Source organism: Trachypithecus francoisi, unplaced genomic scaffold (genome assembly GCF_009764315.1).
Source record: "Trachypithecus francoisi isolate TF-2019V2 unplaced genomic scaffold, Tfra_2.0 Contig00031, whole genome shotgun sequence".
NCBI lineage: Eukaryota > Metazoa > Chordata > Mammalia > Primates > Cercopithecidae > Trachypithecus > Trachypithecus francoisi.
The window spans coordinates 359180-377390 of record NW_022680464.1 but is presented as its reverse complement, the minus strand read 5'-3'; the positions used below and the strand labels follow the sequence as shown (position 1 = coordinate 377390).

Below are 18211 nucleotides of genomic sequence, written 5' to 3'. Positions count from 1 at the left end.
TTTGTTCTGGTTGTAGGAAGAAACTGGCAGTTCTAACCCAAGAAAGCTTACTAATGTAAGGGTGTGGTCATCTTTATAGTGAAGTGCAAAAAAGCCTCTTTTGTCTCTGTCAGTTTTCGCCATGATAAAATAGGACAATAATCAGTCAAATGTGTTGCTGAAGAATGATTGCTCACTATAGTAAAGATTGGATTGGTGGGCAGCCATTATCATGGGCTCAGGTATATAGTAGGAAGATGTATATGACATAAAATTACACCTAACCCCCTTTCATTTAAGATTTTGAGTGAGTAGCTGTTGTGCTGAATAAAGTCCTAGAATGTAGCAGTTAGTGGTTGGTTTCTCACTTGTTTGAGCTCTTTTCTTTATTGCCTGTTTCAGAATGATAAAACCAGAATTTAGCTATCTGTGGCACAGATGTCTGATTACATACATGAGACGCTAGCACACATCCCTAAGGGGTCACTGATACCAACATTTCCCTGCATTTATAAATATTTGTAAATATTAGCAGTTATTGACCCTGCTAATGACAGTTGAACTGAATGATAGCTCCACTTTTTCAAGATCTCACCTCCTAGAAAATTCTAGGATGTTGAGTGCCAGGGTAAACACGTAAAGATTGTTTAAAGAATGATATGCTGTCCAGTTAGGTTGCAAAGTTGAGTAATAACAGTAAATAAGTCATGTGGTAGCTTGGGTTAATAATATGGAGCTCACTGAATATTGGAGAACTGCTTGTTAGTAAGGGAGTGATCAAAGCAGTACTTCAAGAAGATTCATCTGGTGTGTAAGAAATGTTCTGTATCTTAATATAAATAATGCAAATACCAGTTAACACTTATGTAATTAATATAAATAATGCAAATTCCAGTTAACACTTTAATGTTAAGTTTGTCATGCTAAATACTTAAGCATTGTGAATTTTATGTAAGATGATAATTGAACTTTTAAAAAAATATAAAAAAGCCAAGCATGGTGGCCTGTAGTCCCACCCACTCAGGCTGAGTGGGGAAGAATTACTTGAGTCCTGGAATACTAGGCTAGTGTGAGGAACAAGACCGAGTATCTTCTTCTTTTTCTTTTTTTTTTTTTTGGAGTCGGAGTCTCACTCTGTCGCCCAGGCTGGAGTGCAGTGGCATGATCTCGGCTCACTGCAAACTCTACGTCCCAGGTTCACGCCGTTCTCGCGCCTCAGCCTTCTGAGTAGCTGGGACTACAGGTACCCACCACCACACCTGGCTAATTTTTTTTGTATTTTTAGTAGAGATAGGGTTTCACCATGTTAGCCAGGCTGGTTTCGATCTCCTGACCTTGTGATTCTCCCACCTTGGCCTCCCAGAGTGCTGGTATTACAGGCATGAGCCACCATGCCTGGCCAAGACCCAGTGTCTTTAAAAACCAAAAAAACAGAAACACTGTCAATCTGTTTGATTTGGTCTACCTGCCCTTTCCTGCCTTGTTGTAGCCCATGTATCACTGGAAATCAGTTTGTTCCCTTTAATTTTACATTGATAGGTTATTGAAAAATAATTTTAGCATTTCAGAAATGTGAATATCATGACATTTTAATATGTGATATAAAAATTAATGTTTGGTATACTTTATTCCCTGGTTTAGGAGCTGTGACTAATGAGAATTAAAGGCCATGGATGAAGATGAATTTGAATTGCAGCCACAAGAGCCAAACTCATTTTTTGATGGAATAGGTATTACTATTTCTTGGGTTGTTTCACTTCCCATCTGCTGGATTTGGAATTACTTATCAAAATTGCAGAATCTGATGTTAATTCATATTTAAGTACTTAGGTCCATACTTAGGTCCTGTCAGAATCTCATAGCCAACTCATAATCTTGTTAATTAAGCCATCAGTATCAAAATCTTACTGTTACCCTTCAGTTGTTCCAGTTTTTCCAGTTATGCAAATAAATCCTGCTAGTTCTCCCTTTGAAATGTTTTCTATTTGTGTTAGTTTTCTATTTTTCCATTGATATATTTCAAAAAGTTTACTAATCTAAAACAGGACAAATTTATCTCAAGAGTTCTATAGGTCAGAAATGTGGCTCAACTGAGTTCCATATAGAATTATACAAGGTTAAAATTAGGATGTTGGCCAGGTATGGTGGCTCACATCTGTAATTTCATTGCTTTGGAAGGCGGAATTGTGAGGATTGCTTGAGATCAGGAGTTGAAGAACATCCTGGGTGCTGGGCAACACAATGGAAACCCTGTCTCTGAAAAAAAAAATTTTTTTTTAAAAATTAACTGAGCATGGTAGTGCATACCTCTAGATCCAGATGCTCTGGAGGCTGAGGTAGGAGGATTGCTAAACCAGAAATTAAGGCTGTGGTGAGCTATAATGGCACAGCTGTACCCCAACCTGGGTAACAGAGCAAGAAAAAAAAAATCAAGCTATCTGCAGGGCTGGAGGCTCTTGACTTCGAAGAATATCCATACTTTTAGGTAAATTTAGTTTCTTTTTGTTGTACAATGGAAATGCTGTTTCTTGTTCCCTACAGTTCATCATCCGGGGCCATTTTTTGCTTCCAGAACCTGCCTAGATTTCTTCTTATACTTTGCATGGTGGTTTCCTCAAGCAACAGTCAGTGGAGTCTTAACTCATGCTTTTAATCTTTCTGATCTTCCCTTCTGTCACATACATCTTCTTGAATCTAGCCAGAAAACTATTCATTTTTAGAGCTCACATGATTAGATTTGATGCACCAGGGTAATCCGGGATGATTGCCCAATTTTAAATTCATAATTACGCCTGAAGAATTTCTTTTGGCATGTCATGTAACATATTTACAAGATTTACAGGGATTTAGGGTATGGACATCTTTGTGGGACCGTTCCTCCTGCCACCATCTGCACCTGGTTCTCATATGTCTCTGGCAAATGTAAAATAACATCTACCCTCTCTCAAGTTTCCCAGTTTAAAAAAAAAAAAAAATCTTATCTGAAATTAATCAGCTCGGAAGTGCTAAGTATCATTTAAATCAGATGCTAATAATTCTCTGGGTATCAGTCATTAAGTGCAAGTCCTGGGACACAATTCCTCTTTGTCTGCTTCCAAATGTACAGTGGTAGGACAGTTTGGGATATTCTGGTTCAAACAAGGTGACATGAAAGGTAAGAAAGAAATTTTGTGTGAAGAAATTCTGAAATGCAACCAAACTCCCATTAGGTTTCAAGACCTGGGAATAACCCTTTTTGGCCTGTGGCTCCGCCCTTTGAGTCTTCCTTGCTATTTTCTTCAAAGACAGCAGATATTTGCAGCTGAATAGTTTTATTTCCTGCTTCCTGCCTCTGGAATTCTGGTAGTCCTACAGTTCATTGTATTAATTCTGTGTCCCTTTCAGTTTAAGCTAGCAGTGCTTCTTTTGAAAAAAAAAATTTGTGTGTGTCTTGGGGATTTATTGTAGTAGACAAGAGGCTCATATAATTTTTTCTGAGATTATCCTATGTATGTTTTTGACTTCTGCTGAAATGGTTGAAGTCCAATATCCTTAGATTTTTTAGAAGTGCTGGGTATTTGTAGGTCACACTTTTACTTGCTTGTAAAAAGACTTAATTCTCTGGCCTTTTGATCTTTCCCTTTCCTTTCCCTCCACTTCCTTTCCTTTTTCTTTTTACCTTGCCTTGCCTTACCTTACCTTACCTTACTTCTTGCCTTTTCTTTTCCTTCCCTCTTTCTTTTTCTTTCACCTTGGCCTTTCCCTTTCTTTCCTTTTTCCTTAAATTTTACTTTCCTTGTGTAATGATCAGGTGCCTGAAGGAACCTTTTGTTCTTTCTGTTTGGTGGAATAGTTGAGAATCCCATACTGTTTTTTTCTCTCTCTAAAATCAGCCGTCCTCACTCTTTTGGGCACCAGGGACTGGTTTCGTGGAAGACAGTTTTTCCAGGGACCTGGGAATAGGGGGGTTTGGGGGATAGTTACTAGATGAATCAACCGCATTACATTTATTCTGCACTTTATTTGTATTATTATTACATGTAATATATAATGAAACAATTATACTGTTCACCAGAATTTAGAATCAGTGGGAGCCCTGAGCTTGTTTTCCTGCAACGATACCATCCCATCTGAGGGTGATGGGAGACAGTTACAGATCGTCAGGCATTAGATTCTTATAAGGAACGTGCAACCTAGATCCCTCACATGTGCGGTTTACAGTACGGTTCGCATTCCTATGAGAATGTAATGTTGCTGCTGACCTGACAGGAGGCAAGAGTTCAGGCAGTGATGCCTGTGATGGTAAGTGGCTGTAAATAAAGATGAGGCTTTACTCTGACAAGGATTCTCCTTAATTTAACCTCCCCTTTCACCTCCCAGATGGACAGAAAACTTCTCATTTTTCATGTTTTGCTATCTTTTTAATCTTCCAACTGTTCATTTTTTGCACTGAATTTTACTCTGAGCAGTAAGAAGAAATGAGACCACATTCCAACACTTTCCTGAAATCTTCTGAACTAAAGAATTCATTTTTACAAGTTGTGCTTTCCATATAACCCAGGGAGACAATTTTGCTAGGTGGTCTATCAAGTTGTGCTTTCCACATAACCCAGGGAGACAATTTTGCTAAGTAGTCTGTCTTTTTATGTAACAGAGCTCTTCCTTCTTTCAGTTGGAAACTCACTTTTAAGCCCTTACAAGCAGTGTTACAAAACTCTAGATTTCTACTAACAGTCATACATGACTTAGATATTCTCTGAGTCCATGTAGGATTTCTCTGCCTTGATCTTTTCTCCCTGTGGATTCTCACTGGCAGAGTTTGTTACTTTTTGTGTTGTTGGTTTTGAGATAGGGTCTCACTGTGTCACCAGGGCTGAAGGGCAGTGACAAGATTATGGCTCCTCACTGCAGCCTCACCTCCTGGGCTGAAGTGATCCACCCACCTCAGCCTCCTGAGTAGCTGGAACTATAGGAACACACCACAATGCCTGGGGATTTTTTTTTTTTTTTTTTTTTGAGACGGAGTCTTGCTCTGTCCCGCAGGCTGGAGTGCAGTGGCGTGATCTCGGCTCACTGCAAGCCCCACCTCCTGGTTTCACCCCATTCTCCTGCCTCAGCCTTCCGAGTAGCTGGGATTACAGGCGCCCGCCACCACACCCGGCTAATTTTTTGTGTGTTTTTAGTAGAGACGGGGTTTCACCGTGTTAGCCAGGCTGGTCTTGATCTCCTGACCTCGTGATCTGCCTGCCTCGGCCTCCCGAATTGCTGGGATTACAGGCTTGAGCCACACCGCTCCTGGCCGGGAATTTTTTTAGTAGAAATGAGGTTTTGCTGTGCTGCTCAGGCTGATGTTGAATTCCTGAGCCTAGGCCATCCTCCCACCTCAGCCTCCCAAAGTGTTGTGATTACAGACATGAGCCACTGTGCCCAGCCTGTTATTTTTAACATTCATATTTTTACTATTGTTTTTTTAAGGAAATTTTTTTTTTTTCTACTCAACAGGATCTAAGCTTTTCATTCTTTAAAAATTACTTTTTCCATTTCCCTAAGAGCTGGAATTTCTCTTCATTCTTGTAAGAAATTTTACAATCTGCACCTATCCAACAGCAAAGCCACTTTACATTTTTAGGTATCACCTATCCAACTGCAAAGTCACTTTATGTTTTTAGGTGTTTGTATAAGCAGTTCTCCACTTCTTGACACCAAAATCTGAAATTATTTTTGTTACTGCAGAGAAAATTACCACAAACTCAAGCAGTTCAAAACAAATTTTATTCTCTCAGTTTCTGTAGAATTCTGTCATGGCATGGCTAGTTTCATAAGGTGTTGCCAGAGTTTTATTCCTTTCTGGTGAATCCAGTTTCATTTAGATGCATCCAATTTCAGTTTATTCAGGTCGTTGGTAGAAGGCAGTTCATGCAGCTGTAGGATTGGAGTTCCCATTGCTGTACTGGTTGTGAGCTAACAGGCAAATCTTTGCTTCTTATGACAAACTGCCTGTTGTTTCTCATGCTTTCCATGTGGTCACTGTAGGCATGGCTAATTCGATCCCTCTCATATGTAAAATCTCTCCAATTTATCATTCTGCTTCAGCTCTCCAACTCCAGACATAAAAAGCTCTCTGCTTTAAGTTTTATCTAAGCAGATTGGTCTCAACAAATTATTCTTAAAGTTCATGATCTTAATTTTACCTGCACTGCCCATGTGGTATAAGTCATAACATGATATATTGTAAGTTCCAGTGATTAGAGAATAAACATCTTGGGGATTTGGTTGGTGGGGGATACAGTGGGATGTAGATTGGGGTGTTGAGAGAAGTCTTATGACACTGCTTTTTCTTCATGCTAGTTCCTACCATGTAGGCCCTATTACCTCATTCTTAATTGATAGTATTAAGACTGTTTTCTCACTCTTGGTTTCTTTCTTTCACCTACCACAGTAGTAGAATATTCAGCCCTAAAAAACATGTGGATTATTCCTTTCCATTGCCCAGGAAATAAACTATAAATCCCAGGTCCTCTGGAATTGATCCTGTCCTAACTTTTGTAACCTTTTCCCATATTCACAAAAGGAGCCGTTATATCAGGCAGATGCATCCTTACCTCATTTCCAGAACTGCAAAAAAAAATTACACTTAAACAAGAGGGGGAAAAAAGTATTCTCAATTTCAGATTGCTCAGGGTTCTAAATACATAGTACTACAATTAGACTAGAGTTTTTCTGTTTCATACTCTTGTAAGTTAAAATTTTAATGATTTTATTAACTGAATTTTAAATGAATATTGCCATATATTAGCAATAGTTACCAAGAAACATAAGGAATTTTAAATACACCTTCTAAATTTTGTGTGTGTGTATATATTTGTTAAGCAGTTTAGGATATTCTTTTGACTCGCTGTTAGGTACTTTCAGTTGTTAATAGTAAATGCAAACCTATAATTCTTTCTTTCTCTGGAACATAGTGAAGTATAATTATTTTGGGAGGCCACAGCAAGAGGATTGCTTGTGGCCAGGTTTTAACGCAAGTCTGCACCATCCTTGCAAATTTTTTGTTTGAAAGAGAGAGACTAAGTTCTTTGGGAAAAAACTCAGTATTTTTTAGTGTACTCTTGCCACAATCATACCGGAGTCATGGACTAAATGGTAGATTGAAGGGCTGTTGCATTTTCGCCTTGAATACACTTGAAATGGTATTGTCTTTAAATTTGAGGAAGTCATGTAATCTGCCCAAGCTTCCATTTTCATATGCATAACAATAATGAAACATCTGATTGCATTTTTTCAGGACACTTACCATGCATTCCCATTTGATCATGATAGTCCTGTGAGGTGTGCATGACAGTTACTACTGACCTCATTTTATTCTTGAGGAAACTGAACTCAGAGGCTAGATGACTTGGTCCAAGGTTACAAAACTAATAAGTATCTAAACTTTGCCCTCTGATTTAGACCATTATAACCAGTGCTGTTGCCACTAAGTGCTATCAAATCTATGTCTGTACAATGGGGATTACACTGTTCTATTGCTATTGTGAATATAGAAGACAAATGAGTAGAAATCATTTTGTAGAAGATGTATAGAAATAAAAGCAACCATTCTTTCAACATGTAATTTAAGTGGATATTAACTACTTGAAAGACTTCCTGCACCATCTGTTGTTGCTTTGCCCTTGCTGATCACTTTTGTTGAAGAATCTGTGTGTTTATTTGAGGACTTTGCCACAGGTGCACAATCATTGAGTTGTGCACCTGCTGGGACTCAGCTTCCTCTGAGTTACAATCAGAAACACTAATCAGATAAATAGCCTTTTTTTTTCTTTTTCTTTTTCTTTTTTTAAGGATAATCCAGTGAGGTAGTGGGAGTGGAGAAGGAAGAAAAGAAATCTTAACTGCTTGTGATATGTGAATAGCTTTTCATATGTCATCCATGTTTGCTTTTCTCTATGCACTAGTAGCCATAATGCCTAATTGTTTCATATTAGGTTATATTTGTGTTAAAGATGTATGAATTCTCTTCATATTTGTGGTGTTCATTTAGAATAATATTTACTGGGCATCATGTGCTGTGCAAGTTGTGTGATCTAGGTTCAGTCATTTGATCTCAGTGGGCTTTAACTGGCTCTCACCCTTCTACCTTCATTGCTTAACTACACCCAGCATTAGAAAAATGCTTTTATATATATATTCCCAAGGAACTACTTTGGGATTTGGGGTTAGTGGGAACAGGAGGAGGAGAGATGGAGGTGGAATACCCTGGCAAAATTAGGGCAGGCCCTTCTTTAACCACCCCCACCCTTCACCACCTAGCCCAGCTGCACTTTTACTCATTTTATCTCTCCATGGAAACCTCTCAACCTAATGTCTTTCCTGTCTTTAGTCCTCTTAATTTCTACCCTGATTCTTTTGTCTTAAATTCAAAGAATGACTTTCTAGTAGCAGAGTTATAGTGGATATTGATGGGATATTGCACCAGGACAAAGTGGGAAGATTATAAAGGCTAAAAGAGAAAAAAGGAAGGGTAAAAAAGAAATATGTAGGTATAATGAATAAAAGAAAAGCAATGTGTTGAGAAAGGAGATGGTGAAAAAAGGAAGAGAAATGAATGAAACGTAGCAATAAATGGTATGTTTGTTTTCTGAATTTGTTGCTTAACTTATATAAAAATCTCTTAAGATTTTATTTTAGTGGGATGGGCAATTTTTTATGTTGATGTTTTAAAAGTATTTCATGAATGGTTTTCTTCTGTAATTGCTCCAAAGTTTTTTGTATTTTTCTTTTATTTCTTGTTAGTTGATTAGGGTTGAGTAAAGTAAGTTTTCATGTTAAAAATTTCTGTTTGTTAAATGAATCAAAAATAGATTCATTCTCTATTTATTGTGTCAATGTTTGAGGAACACCAAGGACATAGTCTGTTTTCCCAGTAGAAATTAAATAACTGTATTTAGTCATGTATACTTACCTGAGATTTGTCATTTTAATTTTTATTTTTTAAGGAGCTGATGCTACACACATGGATGGTGATCAGATTGTTGTGGAAGTACAAGAAGCAGTTTTTGTTTCTAATATTGTGGATTCAGACATAACTGTGCATAACTTTGTTCCTGATGACCCAGACTCAGTTGTAATCCAAGATGTTATTGAAGATGTTGTCATAGAGGAGGATGTTCAGTGCTCAGATATCTTAGAAGAGGCAGATGTATCTGAAAATGTCATCATTCCTGAGCAAGTGGTGGACTCAGATGTAACTGAAGAACTTTCTTTACCACACTGCACAGTCCCAGATGATGTTTTAGCTTCTGACATTACTTCAGCCTCAATGTCTATGCCAGAACATGTTTTAACGAGTGAATCCATGCATGTGTGTGACATTGGACATGTTGAACATGTGGTCCATGATAGTGTAGTGGAAGCAGAAATCATTACTGATCCTCTGACCAGTGACATAGTTTCAGAGAAGTGTTGGTAGCAGACTGTGCCCCTGAAGCAATCATAGATGCCAGCGGGATCTCAGTGGACCAGCAAGATAATGACAAAGCCAACTGTGAGGACTACCTAATGATTTCGTGTAAGTCATGGGGTACAGTGATTTAAAGCAATGTTTTTGATACATGTATTTTATAACATAAATAATGGTGAAATTTTATTGTTGTTAACTTCTGTAAAATTAAAGTAGAAATCATAAACCTACATGTATTGTTGCTTAGTTTGCATCCCAGAAGATAAACCATAATTAAGTGACGTGGTACAGAACAGAGTTATTTCTATATTAGCATAGAATAGAAAGATGAGAAAAATAAGGAATGAAAATGACAGAATTGAGTCTTATGAAATCATACAATGTATGATTGGTCTGTTACCTTCAGATTTATCCCTGAGACTTGTAGTCAGCTTTTTTAAAAGTCTTTTATTATGTAGTCATTTCACTTTCTCCCTTTTTCTACCTTAGTGTCCCTTTTCTCTTTAAAGTCATGATTTTGTTGTTGTTGTTTAATTCATTATTGGCTTTGGAGTTAAATCTGGTGAATTCCCTGAAATACAGTGGTTGCACCTAAGCAACTAATTTCTTTAGGTTTCAAATTGATTTCAAATTTTACATCATACTAGTTTTATGTTCTGCTCACTGATCCTCATGGGATGCTGGCTTTCTTGATTGTGTTTATAACTTTGTCAACCAGATCATGATTGGACATATTTTTGCTTATGTAGCAGCTGCCATAGTCTTTCTCTTGCTAGAATCCCTGACTATGTTTCTCTAATATTTTTAACTTCAATATCTAGGTATATTTTCTACATTAATATGGTTACAACTTATAGAATCATTGTGTCATTTATTTGCTGATTTAAATAATTTAGTTATCCTAATTGATCAGTTCATTACTATGGTCTTTGAAGTGAAGTTTTATAGTGTAGATTTAGTTTAGAGCATTCCCATTAATATTAAATACCACCTACACTCCTCGTCCTGTGTCTTGAGCATTGCACAGCAAAATATTTGTGCAGGCATTTGCATGGGCACAGGGAGAGTAGGCATTTACCTCTTATATGATCAAGTATACCATTATGGCCTAGTTTTCGGATAATGATAATTTTCTACCTCCCTCTGAACCTGCTTAATGATTTTAAAGAGCCTCATTCAACTAATTTAATAAACATTTATTTCTGTGTGTAAAAACTTACTCTATAAAGTGTTTAAATATTTAAGATTAATAATTTACAGTTTTGACTTTCGTAAGCTTTATAACCTGGTGTGCTAGGAAAAGGGGGAGTAAGGGGTGTTTAGCTCTTGAAAATGTCATAATAAATATTTTTATATGCCAAATTTATCTAGCTATTTCAATTTTTTTTTTTTTTCTAGCTCTTGCCTTCCCCAGAAAAAATATCTCCTAATGCTGCATTTTTAATTAAAACTCTATAGGGCTTTGGGTTGACAGGTTTTTCATAAAGTGTATAGAGGAAGTGTGGTCTGATTTTATATTAATATAGAGAATACTGAGATGCTGTCAGTGACAGTAAGCTTTAATGCTTCCATAATATTAGAGATGGTAATATCTTTTAAATTCTTTAATATAGTTATTTAATATGTAGATTAAAGGTTGTAAAACAGTCTTTAAGTACACTTTACATTTAAAAATATGTTATTAGATTTAAGAGCTTATTAATTTTTATGTCTTTAGTGGCAGATTTTTTTCTCCTCTGAAAATCTCGTTTAAAATGATCAGAGTCCTCTATGTTAGCTCAGTAGTATATCTGCACAAAAGTGCTCACTGTTACACCCTAAATGCTACGGAAATCAACATGATCTCTTTATATAGTCTTCACAGTATAGATGTTACCACTGACTTTTTTTTTTTTTTTTTTTTTTTTGAGACACCACTGACTTTAAAGTTGATTACATCATCCTTAATACAGGTCCCCCTCAAACTGTGCATATTGGTATAAAATATTTGTGGAGTGAACACTTACGTGAACTTTATAGCTGAACATTTGTGCGTATCATGTCTCATCCAAAGGGCATCTAGTTTAGTTGTTTTGGCACTCCACCTAGTGTTTCTAATAAATTATGACTTTGGTCATAGTGAACATTCAGTAAAAATATTCAGTGAATAAATGAATAAATGAAACCCAATCCTCATATATCAGTCTGAAAGCCTGTGGATCAATACAGTTTGATGATTTGTTTAATGATTGTAGTGGCTACTAGAGCACGGTAGGACTGGTAAAATAGTTGTTTGTTGTACTTATTTTATATTTTTTGTATATTTATACACATTGCATATATTAATTTTGCTTATCCTTCTGTTCTGTAACTCATTATTAGATGTATATATCTAAAAATACATATATTTTAGATACATATTACATATATAATTAGTAAGTGTATATATATTTTAAGTTATCTATTAATTTTGTTTTGTTTTGTAAAACCATTTGGCAAAATGGTACCAAATGCAAGAATTTTAAAAGTGTGTATCTGCAAGGGATGATTTCTGAAAAGTGAATAAAGATATTTTAGGGTGATAGATTGTTTTAAGTTTTGATACATTGCTGAAACAGATGTTTTTTCATAAGACTAAAACTAATGATTTTTATGTAGAAACTCTAAAATACATTTAGAAAATCTTAAAGCACATATGCAGTGTTTCAAAAGGAGATAAGCTAATCAAAGGAGATAGAAGTCAAACCGTTGGAATTTAGGAAAGAAGCTGAACGGAGAAATAACGTTATCAAGGTAAAAGAGACTATAAAAGCAGCAATAAAATAAATGTGGATTAGTGGTAATATGACTGGAGGCCTTCTGATTGGGCTTTAGAAAATTGCCAAAATAAAATGGTGAAAAACAGACATAAAAATGATTATGGACAAGATTAGCAGACATGAGAAACAGAAGGCAAAACTTACATACAGAAAAGAAGAAAACAATTAATGTGACAAAGTTATGGAAGAAAGCTTTCCTGAAATTAGGAATGATTTGAGTACAGCAATGAAAATGGCAGAGTAAAGAACACTGAAAAACTTCTCTTTTATGAAAATAATGAGAACAATGGTTTAAAAAATTATCAGAGTAACATTTTTCAGCTCTCTGAAAACTAAATGATTGTAACAATAGAGGGAGTACTGGATATTGGCAAGACTCTGCCCTTTTAATTTGCTGTGTTTACATCCACTCCTCCCAAGCTGTATGGTGGCCTTAAAAACTGACATCTGACAAATATAAAAAAAAGGAGCAGTCAGGGAAGATATAGCAGCTCATGCCTGTAATCCTAGTGCTTTGGGAGGCTTGGCCTGGAGGATCACTTGGGACTAGGAGTTTGAGACCATCCTGGTCAACTTAAGTGAGACCCTCTCTCTACAAAAAAACTAAAAAATTATCTGAGCATGGTGGTATGCACGTGCAGTCCCAACTACTTGAGGCTGAGGTGGAAGGATCCTTTTAACTCAGGAGATCAAGATTGCAGTGAGTTATGATTAAGCCACTGCACTTCAACCTAGGTTACAGAGCAACACCCTGAATAAAAAAAAAATTTTTTTTTCTTTTAAACAGCAGTTTGGCAGCTACTGGAGGAGGAAGAAAGGCCCATTTTCAGAGAACTGATATTATTTGACCTGTTGGTGGTAACCTGCAAGACCCACCCTTTTTTTTTTGAGACAGAGTCTTGCCCTTTTACCCAGGCTGGACCCCAGTGCTGTGATCTCAGCTCATCTTAGCCTCCAACTCCTGGGTTCAAGCAATTCTTGTGCCTCAGCCTCCCGAGTAGCTGGGACTACATGTGCTGCGCCACCACACCCTGGCTAATTTTTTTTGTTTGTTTTTTTTGTATTTTTGGTAGAGATGGGGTTTCTCCATGTTGATTTGTCTGGTCTGTAACTCCTAGCCTCAAGTGATCCATCCACCTTGGCCTCCCAAAGTGTTGGAATTACAGATGTAAGCCACTGCACCCAATACCACACTTAGACTATTTTAATTGACTTAGACTCTGAACTTCTGTAGTATGAGCCTTCACCTTTGGGTTGTTGGTTGAAAATTTTAGAGATAACTGTTGAACATCACTGGTTTTTGAGGCAGTTGATACAGTTAGGGCAAGCAATAGATATACTAAAGCTTAAAAGGAATGAAAAGTCCATTAGTGGAATGAAAAGTCCCGAGGGCTTTGAAAAGCTGGGACATATTCCTGATAATCTTGAATGTGTTAATGCCAGGTCTGTGGCCCTGGTAAGGAAAAGCTTGGCAAGGCCTTAGACTCACACTTTGGGTAATCTTCAAGGGCTGCCCAAATAAAAGCCAGTATAGAACTATAAACAGCCTGCATGAATGTTTCAGCATGCATGTAAGAGCCAAAAACTGCTGGTTCTACACATCTGTCAAGTCATAAGCTGAATATGTATTTTATGTAACTAGATATAATTAGATAGACTTTTAAATTGCTGCATCTGAAAAAACACACATTTAAAGGATTAGTTTAGAAAAATCACAGTACTGTTGTTTGCTAAGCACAGTAACCAGTCATAACAACACACATTAGGGAAATGAAGAATCTAATTTTCACAGTTGCCAAATAGTATTATTTTAAATGTTCAGTTTTCAACAGCAACAAAAAATGAGACAGGCACAAAACCAAAAAAAGCACAGCCTATGCGCAAGAAAAAGCATAGCCCACAGAAATTCTTTCTAAGGAAGTCCAGACACAGTACTTGCTAGAGTAGCTTATGAATCAGTTTTATTACATTGTTCAAAGGGCTAATTAGGAAGTCGTGTAAAGAAAGAAAGGAAAGTAGGAGAATGATGTCTCATCAAATGGAGAATATAAAAAATCAGAAATTAAAAAGTAAATAGAGTCTCTGGGGTTGAAATGAAGATTTCACCAGAGGAACTCAAAAGTAGATTTAAACAGGCAGAAGAAAGAATCAGCACACTTAAAGGAACTTCAATTAAGATCATCTAGTCTGAGGAGAAATAAAAAATAATGAAGAAAAATGAATATGGCCATATATAATCTATGGGATGCCATGAAGTAAGCATACCAACATATACCACAAGTGGGAGGGAAGAAAGAAATTGGCTTAAAGAATAGTTTAATAATAGCTGAAAACTTCACAAACTTGGTGAAAAACTGTAATCGTCACTTGTAAGAAGTTGCATGAATTACAGGGGATCCATGTCTAGACACAAGACATTTATGTTGTCAAAAGACAGATAAATTTTTTAAAGCAGTAAGGTAGAAGTCACTTCTCACTCACAAGTCCTCCTTCCTTTGCTCCCTCCCTCATTCCCTCCTTCCTTTCCTTCCGTTTCATCCATCCTTTTTTTTTCTTTCTTTTTTTTTGAGTTGGAGTCTTTCTCTGTCACCTGGGCTGTAATGCAGTGGTACGACTTTGGCTCACTGCAACCTCTGCCTCCCTAGTTCAAGCAATTCTCCTGCCTCAGCTGCCTGAGTAGCTGTGACTACTGGCGTGTGCCACAATGCCTGGCTATAGTAGAGAGGGAGTTTCACCGTATTAACCAGGATGGTCTTGATCTCCTGACCTCGGGATCTGCTGCCTCGGCCTCCCAAAATGCGGGGATTACAGACGTGAGCCACCGCGCCCAGCTCAAGTTATCCTCTCTAAAAAAGAATAATAGCGATTTTCTCATTACAAAACATGGAAGATAGAAGGCAGTGGCACGATATCAGTCAAGAACTTGAAATTCAACAAAACTATGCTTTAAAAATGAAGGTGAAATTAAAATATTTACAGATAATCAGAACAGCAGCAGTAATCCAGATTGTGTAATATTGCCATAAGAAGAGATGTATAGATCAGTGGAACAGAATGCAGAGTACAAAAATAAAACCACATGTCTATATGGCCCATTGATTTTTCTTTCCTTTTTTTTTGAGATGGAGTCTTGCTCTGTCACCCGGCTGATTTTTCACATAGGTGCCAAGACAGTTCAGTGTAACAATGAATAGTTTTTTCGGCAGATGGTAGTGGAGTAACTAGATGTTTGCATGCAGAAGATTGAAATTGTGTCCCTACTTCAAAGTGTATACAAAAATGACTCAAAAGAGATCATAGATAGCTCTGTAAGATCATAGAGAGCGATATGATTATCTCTGTGATCATAGACAGCTGTCTGTGATCATAGAGAGCTGTCTCTTATCTAAGTAAGACAGCTAAAACTATAAAAGGAATCCCTGAATGAGATACCACCCTATATCTGCTATGGATGGGTATTAAAGGAAAGGAAAACAAGTATTTGTAATAAGCGTAAATTGCTGATGTTTTACAGCCATGTTTGGCAGTTCCTGGAAAAGTTAAATTTACATAGGACTACCATATGACCTAGCAACTCCTTTCTGGATATACCCAAGAGAACTGAAAACATATGTCCACAAAACGGGTTACGTATTATACAAATGTTCATAGCATCATTAGCCATAGTAGCCAAAGAGCAGCAATAACTTTAGTATCTATCAGTTGATGAATTGATAAAATGTGGTGTATCTGTCTAATGAAATATTATTAGATCATAAAATGTAATGAAGCACTGATGAATGCCATAGCATGGATGAACTTCAAAAACATTGTGTTAAAATGCAAGAAGTGTGTGCAGTATCTAGAATAGGTATATATGTAAAGTAAAAAAGTATATTGTTGCCTAGTGTTCATGGATAGTGTTGTGTGGAAGAGGGAGTAGTAGCTAAATGGTACAACGATTTCTTGTGAGGGTGATAGAAATTATCTGCAATTAGTGATGATGCTTGCACAGCTCTGTGAATTTTCACGTCTCTGAAAACCCACTGGATTGATTGTGTATGCTTTACATACTATGCAACAGTAACTCATATGTGAATTTCCTCTTAGTGCCAAAAAAGAAAAATTGTAATCTTTTAAGGCAGTTCATTTTCTTCTTAGAAATTGAGAGACTAATAAAACTTTTTTTTTTTTTGAGGCGAAGTCTTGCTCTGTCACCCAGGCTGGAGTGCAGTGTCACAATCTTAGCTCACTGCAACCTCTGCCTCCTGGGTTCGAGCAGTTACCCCATCTCAGCCTCGCGAGTAGCTGGGATTACAGGCGCCTGCCACCATGCCCGGCTAATTTTTGTTTTTTCAGTAGAGATGGGGTTTCACCTGGTTGCTCAGGCTGGTCTTGAACTCCAACCTCAGATGATCTGCCTGCCTCAGCCTCCTAAAATGCTGGGATGACAGGCATGAGCCACCGCACCCAGCGAAAACTATTAATAATCATCATTATATTAGTGAACTTAAGGATCAAGAATTATATAGTCATCCGCATCAAAATAATGCTATACACAGTGCAACAAAGCCTAAAGTTTCTGAGGAAAGTATAGCATAAGAATTTTATACACAGACAGCTTATTCAAGTCAAAATTACAGTTAGACATTTTAAAACATCCAGGATTTCAGAAATTTTAGCATCCACGTGTGATAGAGTTGCTACTTGGGACCGTAAACCAAAGATGAATTAGTAGAAAAAGACTCAAGAGTGGAGAACTGATAAAATAATGAGTAGTGATTTTTGAAGTAATGTAAAATTTGGAGTAAACATGCAAAATTAAAGTTATATAACATGGTAAATGTCTACAAAATATTAACTAAAATATTTGCCATGTCACGATGTGCAAATATGTTCATGTTTTCACCTTTTACAGCAGGTAACAGTAGATAATATCTTTACAGTATGGTTCCTATTATTTTTATCATATTTTTCTTTTTTTTGAGAGAGACTCTTGCTCTGTTGCCTAGGCTGGAGTGCGATCTCAGCTTGCTGCAAACTCCGCCTCCTGGGTTCACGCCATTCTCCTGCCTCAGCCTCCCGAGTAGCTGGGGCTACAGGCGCCTGCCACCACAGCCAGCTGTTTTGTACTTTTAGTAGGGATAGGGTTTCACCATGTTAGCCAGGATGGTCTTGATCTCCTGACCTCGTGATCAGCCCACCTCGGCCTCCCAAAGTGCTGGGATTACAGGCTTGAGGCACCTCTCCCAGCCCATATTTTTCTTAGAAGAGTATTTTAAAATCTTTGGTATTGAATTAATAGACATTTAATTGATATTCTTTCATATATATAACAAATCGAATATTAGATAGTTACTAAGGCTAGACAGTATTGTCCAGTCTTGGAATACATCAGTGCACAAAATAGAGATTCCCTCATCATGATGGACTTTTAGTATGACTGTACATACGTAAAATTATTTAAATGTGTATTATAATGTATCTTGGGAAAGTAAAAGAGCTTAATCAAAAGGATTGTGAGTTTCAGAGATGGTCAGGGATGCCTTGCTGGAAGGATGACATTTTGTCATAGACTTCAGTTTGAGTTGTATCATAGATTTCAAAAAGGAAATGCGTGTATTGATCTTAGTTCGATAGAGAGGACAGTGACAATTTGCGTCAAATGCGGCAAGTTAGGCAAGTCAGATGAGGACTCACAGTTGGTCCTGTATTTCTTCGGTGAACAGATTCAGTGAAATCATGGACAAAAGCTTGATGGAAGTATAAGTTTAGAGAAAGAATGTGCAATGAGAACCACTGGAGATACGAAACAGTTGCTTGCAGGAGAAGTGGGATCAAGAGAAGATGGAATTTTTGTTTGTTTTAGTGTTTTTTCAAGAGAAAAAGCTTATTTCCTGATGGGAATGTTCCTTTAGAGGGTGATAGATAAATTGATGGTATAAGGGATAACTGAAAAACTGCAAAAAAGCAGAAAAGAGAAGGTATAATTTAGTGCTTACATGGGGGCATTGATTTT

The 18211-nt window shown here is 37.0% G+C and overlaps 1 protein-coding gene across 1 annotated transcript in view; it reads left to right on the top strand.

Annotated features, from left to right (window-relative positions):
* Positions 1–18211, top strand: part of ZFY (zinc finger protein Y-linked) — a 50610-nt gene that overhangs the window by 19471 nt on the left and 12928 nt on the right. The window contains 3 exon segments of the mRNA XM_033211726.1: positions 1621–1709; positions 8952–9407; positions 9410–9523. Of these exon segments, the coding sequence (XP_033067617.1) occupies positions 1649–1709; positions 8952–9407; positions 9410–9523 (631 nt within the window). The 5' untranslated portion in view covers positions 1621–1648.